The sequence below is a fragment of the Phaseolus vulgaris genome, chromosome 7, assembly GCF_051622355.1.
Source record: "Phaseolus vulgaris cultivar YP4 chromosome 7, ASM5162235v1, whole genome shotgun sequence".
NCBI lineage: Eukaryota > Viridiplantae > Streptophyta > Magnoliopsida > Fabales > Fabaceae > Phaseolus > Phaseolus vulgaris.
The window spans coordinates 41,987,542-41,999,443 of NC_143504.1; the positions used below are offsets into that span (position 1 = coordinate 41,987,542).

Here is an 11,902-nt window from a genome sequence, read left to right on the forward strand (position 1 = left end):
AACATTTTGCAAAGCTAAAAAGAATTAGGTGTTAAACAAGAATCTACCGAGAGATAAAAATAAAAAATTAAATGGTTAACATTAAAGGATACAAACACTAGATATTGTCAAACTATAATAAATTAGAGGAGAACTAATAAAGAAATAAAATTTGTAAGGATACATGGTGAATGGTGCGAAGATTCGACTAAGGTCAACTAACAAGGAAATCAAAAAAATTTACAAGGAGAAATTGGAAAAGGTGGATGGTTTGAAAGTAAGGTTGGGGAACATAGCATAAGATGTTAACATAATAGTTTATAAAACTAAAATCATGGAAGTTGTATGGATTTGTGAAAATACAAAAAGGTCTTGGTCCTTATGGGTTCAACTTCAACTTTATAAAGAAATTTCGGGACACTATAAAATAGGATATAATACATATTGCACATAGTTTTTATAGAAAAAAGAACTGACCAAAGGGAAGCAATGCATCATTCATAACACTCATTTCAAATATTGATAATATCCAAGGTTTTGATGAGTACAAACCTATATCTTTGGTAGGTTGTGTATATAAGATAATATCAAAACTATTATAATTTTTTTTATTTCTTAATATGGTATTAGAGTCATTTAGAATCTATCATAAAGAGAGTTGGTTGGGCTTATTAGTTCATTCGCTATAATACCACCCATAAATATATAGTTTCATGCACAAGTTGGAGGGTTATGTTGGATCTTATGAGTCAGTTTTATAAAGTTGAGTTACACTTAAAACTCATTTCTTAATAAGACTTTCAATTATGTAATTAGTTATAACTATAACTATTTGATATATACATGAGTTTAAGTAACTTAGATTGACTTGGATTATGCATCCTATTGGTCATATTTGTAATTCGTTTTCTTTCTTCTATTTCAAACATATAATGTATTTTTTGCTATATAATATTTTTTTCTTGTATGTGTTTATAAAAGATATTTTTATAGAGAACTTTCACATCTTTTTTCTATTTTTCTTTTCTCACATGTTAATTATATATCATTTAAACCATTCTTAATGTATGCTAACAAGAACAAAAATGAATATTCAAATTTCAAATACACCATGAAACACAAGTGTGTAAATTTAAAATTGTATGGTTTGAATTCACAACTTCTATCATAATGGAAAATGTTTTTGCGGTCCATTGACCTTAGTTTTCTTTCCTTTTGAAAGAAAAGAGAGATAAAAATGTCAAAATTTAAGTGTAATTTTTTATTATTAATGTAAAACTATTTCAATTAAGTATTCATTATACTTTAACCAACACCAGAAAGTAGTGAAAAGACAGGTATTAAAAATTGTGAAAAAATACATGTTTAGAGTTTTTGCTATTTGAAAAGAAAAAATAATTTGTCTTAGGATATACAAGATCTCCCATGAAAAAAAGTTATTCTAAAATAACTCAAAATATTAAAAAAAAAACATTTTTTTATACTTTTACACCAATAAAAATGAAACTGTGAGAATGAAAAATTATTTAAAATTTTAAAAGAGAGACTAAATATTAGAATACAAATTAAATAAGAAGTTACATCCTATATGACACAATCAAACCTACTAAAAACTAGTATACAATTTTTAAATAAGATCTTGTATTAAAGATACATTAATTATTTAACGTACTTCTTTACAAATATATAAAAAATTGTGAAAATTGTTATTGTAATAACCTTTTTTGTCCAGTTTTGTAAAATAGTGCTATTTGAATTGTATTTATTGGACTTGTGTATAGTTAATCACACTAATGTCAATCTGTAATTCGGTAAGAAAACTATTGCATTAATTGTTTTTATAATTTATATACTTGGATTTTATTTATATTTAAAGTAGAGTTTGTTTCTTTTTTTCTTTAAATTCGTAGAAAGTCATCCATAAATTCTTGTACCACAAGCATCTCATATTAAATTTTAACGAGTGTGCTAAATTTAGTTTAGATTAAAATATTTGAATAAATTTTGATTTCTTTTTTTATAAAATATAAAAATTCTAAAAAATAATCTTCGATCGTCACTTGTTAAAAAAAGTTTCCATGTTTATTTTTCGGTGTTTTATTTACTGATGAGTTGATTTTTCATAGAAAAATAATCCAAGAGAACAGTGGAAAGACCAGAAAAGTGCCACCAACTACCAGCACAAGCAAACGTGGCACCATCCTTTAACATCACCTTCACAACTTCTTCAACAGATTGAAATAGTCTACCAACAATAGCTTCTGATTTCTTCTTCAACTTTCTCTCGGTTATGGTTTTCTGAGACTGAACTTATTAAACAAGAAGAAGGGGGAAGAAGAAACAAGGAGAATAAGATGGGAATTGCAGTGGCAGGTGTGGATGTGTTGAGTGAAAAAGCGGCGATGATGAGAGAGTCTCTGCAGAAGAGTCAAACCATCACAGACAACGTTGTCACCATTCTGGGTTCCTTCGACCACCGTCTCTCGGCACTTGAAACCGCCATGCGTCCAACTCAGGTACCCTTTTTTCCTGTTCTCCATTAAATGGGGGAGGTTTTGAACGGTTTGCTTTGTTCAGCTTCAAAATGGGATTTTGGAAAATGGATTTTGTTGGGTTGACTTTTCTTTGACCCGAATGCTATGGGGTTTCGTTTTGGGGGGTTCTTCATTTTTTTTCAAGTGGGGATCTGGAGGGTGGTTGAATGTTGGATCTTTTCATCTGGGTTTGCAGATTAGAACTCATTCCATTAGGAAGGCTCATGAGAATATTGATAGGACTTTGAAGGCTGCGGAGGTTATTTTGGCTCATTTCGATCAATATCGTCAGGTTGGTTTCCTGGTGCTACTTGATTCAACCTCCGTGATCTGTTTCTCGTAATGTAGTTATTTTTTAATGAAGTTACTCTGTTGAATTGATGAATTGGAATTACAAAATCAAATTCTCTGTCATTTATCTGAAGGCATGCTTGTTTGTTGCCTGTGTTGCTTCGGTCAATTGTAAATTTGAAGGTCTGACCCTTGTCTCATTTGGTCAACTTAACTGATTTTTGCATTATGACGTTATTGCAAATGTTGTTTTTATTTAATTGAAAAAACTAATGATTGAGTGCCCAGAGAAGAGTTGTGTTGTGGAAAACTTTGGAAAATAAAGAAAGGAGTTCACATGACTTCTGTTCATGTTACAGAACATTTATGATGGGGTAACTACTTGTGTAATAACTCCAAGAAACAAGACTAAGGATTTTACTTTTGGGATACGATTGCATCAAGGCTCATCCTAAAATCTTATTATGGTCTCAGATGTGCTTTAGTACACACAAAAAATCGTCCCTAATTGTCTGTTTTTTTAGCAGATGTAGTTTTGATTGAGGAACTAGGGAAGCAGTTAACTTTAAACTCGAGTTTTGAGACAAACTTTGGAATCTGAGGATCTTCTCGTAAGTAGAGTAACATAGAGCTTACCCATTGCAATTTTAGCAAGAGACAGGAGGAATATGACTTGGATGTAAAAATGGGAGAAGATGTGTACTGCATGTTTATAAGATTAAATATCTGGGACCATTACCACAAAATGATGTTAAATTTAATGATATGTTACACACTAGATACATCAGGATGGCTAAAAGGAGAAAGCCTTTCATGATTATTTGTGATCACAAACTACCTATTCAACTCAAATATAAGTTGTATCATACGGCTATATATCTAGCCAATGCTATCAATTGCGGATTGTAAAGCCAATAATTTGATATATCAAATGTCACATAGGATTGTGCCATATGGTGGAATTTCATAATGGTTGAAATTTATGTGTAAAATAATAAGTTCTACGAAAATAAAAATAAAATAACACAAGTTGTTGTTATATCAACTGGAAAGTTCAATTGGATGAAGACCTGTCCAAGATGACAAGAGGACGCAAGACATATGCCACCACAACCACAACGATGATAGTGTCCGGGATAGTGGACAGATATGGAATCACAGATTTGAAAAATTCCTGTATGCTATCGTGCTATTGTACTTTAGTGCTGCAATAGCATCTATTTAACAACATTGCACCTTGCTATATATTCTGTGGTGCTAAATGTTGGGCTTTAAAGGGACAATAGGAGAAAAAGGTGGGAGTAATATAAATAAGAATGTTAAGATAGATGCATGACAACACTAGGAAGATATGATACAAAATGTGTATATGAGGAGATGTTGATGTGACACAGATTGAGAAAAGGATCATAATAGAATAAGTTAAGGTGTTCTACATGTACAAAGAATGTGACTAGAAGCATTGGTGCGGGTTGGGGAGTAGATTGGATGGTATTCAGTGCTGTGAAAAAGGGGAGGGGAAAAGGGAGTCGAAGAAGGACACATGAGAATGTTTTTAAGGGGATGACATGATAAATGATATCTCTGAAAATTTGGTCTTTGAGCTGAATGACTTCATGTGATCTATGTAGCTGACCTTACCTAGTACAATAAGACTTTTATGGTTGTAGTTGTTGTTTTCTTTTCTCCACCAAGTCATGTCTTCTTTTCCTATCTTTATTTATATATTATAGCTGTCTTTTGTTTTAAGCTGAACCTTGGTACTTTAGCAATCTTGGAAGAGGATGTGTAGAAAAAATTCCATATCCTCTTAAAAAATTGATTTACAGGATGAAACTTCAGGACTTGTCTCCTCCTGTTTTTTTTAAAAATATGTGGTATGCCATTTACAATTTTTTGTTCACATTGATCTATTGTACAGGCAGAGGCAAAAATACTTAAAGGGCCACATGAAGACTTGGAAAACTATCTTGAAGCAATTGACAACTTGAGAAGCAATATTCAGTTTTTTGGCAGTAAGAAGGGTTTTAAGAGCAGTGATGGTATTGTTGTTCATGCTAATAATTTGCTAGCTAAGGCTATTTCAAAGCTAGAAGATGAGTTTAGGCAGTTATTATTATCTTACAGGTATTTATGTCTGTGCTTAATGTTCTTGTTTTGCCTTGTTTGGTGTAAAAATTATTTGCCTACATGAACTCAATAATCATTGATGGTTGTGCCAGATTGTCAAGAAAATGATGCTTCATTAGATAAACCAATCTTTAATGATAAACAAGAACAATTACCTGTGTAATAGTTGCTTCCTTTGCTGCTAATATCTAAATTTACTGGATGTTTCTCATTTTTATGCTTTATTTACATATGATGTTGAATAAAAACGAACTTTGATGAGTCTAATGCATTTTGAAGTGTGTTGATACTGTCTGCGGTTCTTAATTATTAGTTACATGGTGGTTTCCTTGATGCTATTTATTTTTGAAATATCCTCAGATTATTTAGGAGTATGATTTTCCTGATAAATGGATATGGTTTCCTTGAGGCATCTGTGGCAATTTGCCTATGAAGTTTGGTTATTTAGTAAATGTGTGATTCTTTTCTTCATCTGCTTTGAGAAAACTTTATTTATGCTATATTTGTGTTATTATAGCAAACCTGTGGAACCTGAGCGCCTCTTTGACTGCCTTCCAAACTCAATGCGACCTTCATCAGGATCACCTCACCATGAGGGCGATCCTAGTGGCAAGATACCTTCTAATCACCATCCGGAGTCTCACAATAATAATGCTGATGCTGTTGTATATACGCCTCCCGCTCTTATACCACCAAGATCTTTGCCGCTGCTACATGATTTAGCTCAGCAAATGGTTGAAGCTGGTCACCAGCAACAGTTACTCAAAATATACAGGTAGTGATCACTGTTTACTTCGCCTAGTTATATTATAGACCTCTATATTTGAAAAGTTGTAATGAAAATGAAAGCTAAAATTTCACCGTGTAAAATTTAAAGCTATTTAGTAAATGTCTAGTGAATTAGGGAAGTGTCTATTGGAGATTGGTTCCAATTGATTAATTTATATAGGCCTGTTAGAGAATTAAATTGTTCATAGGCCTAACAGTTTTAGATTTTGGGAGAGTTGCCTTATAGATGTTAATGGAGGAGTCGTTGATTTTATCCATGCAGTTGATTACTCAATTCTCTAGTATACATTGATGTTGGCCAGATGCAATTTGTTTAGTAACTTTTTATGTCTCTATCTTCTTCCCTCTATAATTCTCTTTTCAATCCTTACTTTTTCTCTCGAGAAGTTGAATTTTTGCTATAGCATTAAAGCAGTAGCATCTCTACCTTGATACAAAATTCAGCTACATTAGAGGACAATAAAGGGAAAAAGGAAAGAAAATGTTAAACAAGATAAAATCCAGCAGATTGGAGAAGGGTAGAAGGCTGAATATCTTTAGTATGTGGTCTTCTTAGGTTTCTAGCTTGTAATTTGATGGGTCAACAATTAGCTTTTTGTTCAAGAATTCTCTGTAACTTGATCATTTTCAGCATTCTGTTGTCATTATTCTGGTGGGAGTTTCCAGCCACTCATTACCAATAATATCTAGTATTCTCTGTTTTTAAAACTCAACCTTGGTCGGTTTGTGTTACCCATCATTGCTGACTGTCAGGGGTTCTTAAGTAAATTTTCTAGGCAAGTTTTTTTTTTTCCTTTTCTAGTGATGCTGGTATGTTTCTGACACATGGGCTGTCCTTTATTTCTAGTTCTAAATTTTGTAGGATGCTTTTTAGGAAGAATGATATGGAAGTCATCCCAACATAAAAAATAACTTTTATCTAAGAAAAGCCCTGTCCATGTGTATCCCAACATGTGTTTGCATATGCTACCATGCTTATATCTTAAGAAAGTGCTTGATAATATGAGGACCTCAATCTATAAGTAATAGATTAAGGCTCTTATGAATTAATTTGAGGCTGTTTGGGTTGTTATTGGATTGATCCATTATCATTTATTAATCTAGGTGGGGGCACTGTGGGTGACGTCTTCTAGACGCTGATCCCTGTAAAAAATGATGACTTCTTCTCTTACTTAGCGCGTAGGTTGTGTGATTAAGAATGAGCGGAGGCAGAGGTAGCTTTATTTTCCAACTTTTGGGTCAAGACTCTCAGACCTATCTATGGCCCCTGCAGCAGTTAGACTGGCTTGGTACTGCTACTGTCACTCCACTGATTCAAAAGGGTTTCCTTCGGCCTGCCGCCGATTTAGAGTTTCTACTTATTGCATACGGTCTCGATGGTTCCCCTCTTTACCAATCAGTACATTCCCCTATCTCTAAAGAAAGGGCTGCTTTAGCTCCTCAATTCGAGAAAGGAAGACTCGTACCTGTTGCTGACTGGGAGTTTCCTATTGTTGCCTATTCTTATGCTTGGATTCTAGAATCTTGTACAGACTAGAAATTATGGTCACGTGGTGGTAAGAAAATCATTCCTAGGTCATGAGCTGAGTGTTACATTGCTACCTCTAACCTGTTCTAACCTAGTCTAATTCATGCTCAGAGCATGGGAGGATTGAAAATAAATTTGACTGGCGTAGAGAAAAATAATTTTGTAGGCTGGCTTTGGCTTAATAAGCAGCATGACTTTTACACCTCTAGGTGTAGTTCATAAATGTACTTATAATACGCATTTCCAACACTGATAAATGTACTTATTATACTGCCACTACAATATAATTATGGTTGTTACTACAACCGTTGTCATCATTATTATTATGTAGGGATGCCCGTTCTAATGTATTGGAAGAGAGCCTTCAAAAACTTGGAGTGGAAAAACTCCACAAAGATGATGTTCAAAAGCTGCAATGGGAGATCTTGGAAGCAAAAATTGGAAACTGGATTCATTTCATGCGTATAGCAGTAAGATGATTGTAGGATTGATGCTATTTTTATTCTCTTCATTATTTTTTTAATTTCTTTAAAAAATGTATACACAAACAGGTGAAATTGTTGTTTGCTGGTGAGAGGAAAGTTTGTGATGAGATATTTGAAGGCTTTGATTCACTCAGTGAACAGAGCTTTGCTGACGTGACCAAAATCAGTGTTTCTATGCTACTCAGTTTTGGAGAAGCAATTGCTAGAAGCAAGAGGTCCCCAGAAAAGTTATTTGTACTTCTGGACATGTATGAAATAATGCAAGAGCTTCATTCAGAGGTATGGCTTTTGGCATGCAAAATCATTAATCTTGTTACTACCTCTTTGGTGTATTGGTTTCATAAAACTTATGAGATCAACTTGTAATGTTTTATTTTATATTCATTATTCAGTCATAATTCTCCTTTTATATCATAATAGCTAGTTGCTGTACATGTCAGTGACTATTCACTTGGATAACTTGTTTGTAGTTTACTTCCCATTGGGCTATGAGGCTAGTAAGGGCCTCAAATTTAATTAATATTATTATTTTAAGAATGTTCTATCATAAATTCCAGGTGTCTGGTGCTTATTGTTTTGTACTTTGAAACTTTCATGTCACGACAATCATGAAATTTGTTTTGATTACTGAACTCCTGTCCTTGCACTCTACCTTGTGCTTTAACATTTTTTTGGATGTCTTCACATCTCAGACTGTTTCTATCTTGCGATTGATAAACCTTTGGGGGCATCTTCTCTTTCCACGTGGATAAATTAGATAGCACGTAGATCTGAGCTGGCTGATCCTCTTTTTGCTTAGAATACCATGAAAGGGAACTTTGGTCTCTCACATACATGAAATTTTTACACAGAAATTCTTGAATAAAAGTTCTGAACTATAATATAGCTACTTTCACTGCTTTTAACATCAACCAGGAAAAACTTAGTAAATATAAAAAAATCTCAGACAGGTGCTCCAACCCATGTCTAGAGTCTAATTTATGTCAATTAAAGCATTTTAATTCTCTCCTTAGTGTGCATCCATGTTAGTGTCATGTGCCACAGTTTTTATTTTCAAGCTCTAACTGATAAGAGGTTAGATTAGTTGCCACCCTAGATATGATATAATATTACAGTAGTGTTACAATCTTGTGACAAACTATTATACCTGACAATTTGCAGATTGAAACTCTTTTTAAAGGCGAAGCTTGCTCTGGAATAAGAGAGGCTGCAACTAGTTTGACCAAACGTCTTGCACAAACAGCCCAAGAGACCTTCGGAGATTTTGAAGAGGCAGTTGAGAAAGATGCTACGAAGACTGCAGTAACAGATGGAACTGTCCATCCTCTGACAAGCTATGTTATTAACTATGTGAAATTTTTATTCGAGTAAGTACGGCTATTTTGTTGTCTGATCCAGTTTGACTGGCATACCATGCCACCAAATTGTTTCTAGCATTTTTTGTTATGTTCACATTGAAAAAGATGTTAGTCATCATTATTTTTTAAAATTTATTTTATATCAGTGGTTTTTGGCTCGTGGAGTTTTTAGTTCATTTCATCACAATATTTGTATTTTTTAGTTACTGAAATTTATTTAATATTAATTTTTTAACTTCAATTATGAAATATTTAGAATTAGCTTATGTTATTTTCATAAAATTGAATATTAAAATTTCAAGTTTTTAAAATATCATCTTTTTTTTTTTTTTGCATATAGTAGAATCCAAACAAAGACTTTATAATTTAAGAAATTTAAAGTGATATAACCAAACAAAACATTTAAAATGAAAGAAATTTAAATAAAGACTATTAAAAAAAATTAAGCATTTCAAATTTTCTAAAATTTTAAAACTCTCCATCCTAAAACTACCTCAGGAAACTTTGCAATCTCATACTTCTATTTTAAGTTTTTATATTTAAGAGAAATTATTTCTTAAAATTTAGTTTTCCTGTCGTATTTAAGAAGGGTGATGCTTATACTTGTCCTCTTCTCTGTGTGGGATTTTGTGTACATTTACTCCGGATCTTCATCATAGATCTGATCTTCACATATTTGATCTGATCAGAATTCTTTAACGTTGCAGCTACCAATCCACCTTGAAGCAACTTTTTCAGGAAATTGAAGGTGGTGATGATTCTTCACAGCTAGCATCTGTGACAGTGCGAATAATGCAAGCTTTGCAAACTAATTTAGATGGGAAATCAAAGCAGTATAAAGACCTTGGATTGACACATCTTTTTCTCATGAACAATATTCATTATATTGTCAGATCGGTTCGAAGGCATGTCTTCAACATGATCAGATTATTAATTTCATTGAATCATATTTTTATCATATTCTGATGGTTCAAAGTTACTTTTTCTCCTAATCCTCTTGTATTTTAGATCTGAAGCCAAAGATTTACTGGGGGACGATTGGGTACAACGACACAGGAGGATTGTGCAGCAGCATGCTAATCAATACAAAAGAAATGCCTGGGCAAAGGTGTTTTCTAGTGACCTTACTGACTGTTAAATGTATTGTGGCTTTCTCAGTGCGTGTTTGGTTAAGTGTTGATAAAATTGATTTTGAAGTGACTTGATTCATTTTTTAATGTTTTTTATTACAAAGGCAAATTTATAATGAAATTCAGTGTAATGGTCGTCTATGCCAATTATACTGTGAGAACCATGGTATTTCTTCTTCTTACATATTGTTGTACAGTTTTGTTTTCATATTTATGCAATCATTTGGCTAAATCCTCGTATGTCATCCTTATTGATTTGTGATTATTTCTGTGGGCACTGCGTCCTAAATTTTGTTTCTTTTCATTGGCAGATTCTTCAGTGCCTGTCTATTCAGGGCCTTACCTCTTCAGGTGGTGGGAGTGGTACTGTTGGTGGTGATAGTATAACTGGAAGCAGTAGTGGTGCTTCAAGAGCAATTGTTAAAGACCGGTAGCTTTTCAGCTGCTTATTGTGGACTTTTTTTAGGGAGAGTAATTTCTTTACTTCTTTTGACATGTCTATGTGTACTGTGTGGTCAGGTTTAAGGCATTCAATGTTATGTTTGAGGAACTCCATCAGAAACAATCTCAATGGACAGTTCCTGACACCGAGTTGCGAGAGTCTCTCAGGCTTGCAGTTGCTGAAGTCTTGTTGCCTGCCTATAGATCCTTTGTCAAACGATTTGGGTTTGTTCTCGTTTGGATTCACTTCAAACATTATTATGCCATTTCTATTTATGTAGGGAATTAGTATCATCCATGAAGGTGAAAAGTTCTCTTCGTCCCCTTTGAGACAAAAATGCATGTATAATGACATCAAATCCTATTGAAAGAAAAAATATTATAATAATTTGAGATTATAGTTATTTTTGCTATCCTTAAAACATGGGGTGAATTGCACTTTATTCCCTTCTAAGTTTTGTGCAAATCAACTTGGTTTGCCAGTTTCAACAGTTCCAGTGTTTTTGGGTCTTCAAAGGGTTTTGTAATCTTTGTGCACCGAAAGTGTTTAGGATGTAACTTTTAGGGAGGTCAACTGAAATTTATTCTGAAATATATCTCAGCCGTTTATATGTGAATCCTCTAGTTTCCCTTCAACTTCCTTACAGTTTTTTCTAGTTACTGATCACTATTTATCCACTCATCTTTGATATGTTTGCATTTGATGGCTTATGGCTTTTGTAAGAACATTCATTTTGCAATGATGCATGATCGGGAACATTGTGTTTCAGGCCGTTAGTGGAGAGTGGAAAGAATCCTCAGAAGTACATCAAATACACTGCAGAAGATTTAGACCGAATGTTGGGTGAATTTTTTGAAGGAAAGAACATGAATGAGACCAAGCGATAAAATAATTGGTAATAAGGTAGATGATGTGGTTTAATTTATCATAATGGTATTTACTATTATGTGGATTGTTTCTTTTCTCACTTGTTATAATTCAGCAGGTTGCATTTGGTGGCCAAAAAGGAGTTTTCATTTTTGTGTTTTTGGTGTTGCAACAAGTGTGATAAGATGGTGATTTCTCTGTATAGTTTCATTTGATTTGTTCATGAGGTTGGTCTTCAAAGCAAATGTAAGTGTGATAATAGAATCTCTTGATTTACTTGAGCATTGATTTGTATCTTATGGGACGGCATGTACAAATGATTGTGTGATTATTATGAATGAAATTTTGGCAGTCATGATTTTGGGCCAA

General features: G+C 33.3%; 1 protein-coding gene across 4 annotated transcripts; it reads left to right on the top strand.

The window, feature by feature from the left end:
- Nucleotides 1-2,070: 2,070 nt before the first annotated feature.
- LOC137828542 (exocyst complex component EXO70A1) lies at nucleotides 2,071-11,902 on the top strand. 4 transcript variants are annotated; one of them, XM_068635160.1, is made up of 13 exons: nucleotides 2,071-2,495; nucleotides 2,710-2,805; nucleotides 4,726-4,931; nucleotides 5,452-5,709; nucleotides 7,583-7,721; nucleotides 7,803-8,015; nucleotides 8,898-9,103; nucleotides 9,802-9,999; nucleotides 10,103-10,202; nucleotides 10,536-10,654; nucleotides 10,744-10,890; nucleotides 11,436-11,561; nucleotides 11,652-11,902. In XM_068635160.1, exons 1-12 carry the CDS (start codon nucleotides 2,334-2,336, stop codon nucleotides 11,551-11,553), a joined length of 1,962 nt encoding a protein of 653 aa, XP_068491261.1. In that variant the 5' UTR covers nucleotides 2,071-2,333; the 3' UTR covers nucleotides 11,554-11,561; nucleotides 11,652-11,902. The 4 variants fall into 4 exon arrangements, with proteins under 4 accessions (XP_068491261.1, XP_068491260.1, XP_068491263.1 ...); XM_068635159.1 differs by having other exon boundaries at nucleotides 2,094-2,495; nucleotides 11,436-11,569; XM_068635162.1 differs by having other exon boundaries at nucleotides 2,105-2,495; nucleotides 11,649-11,902.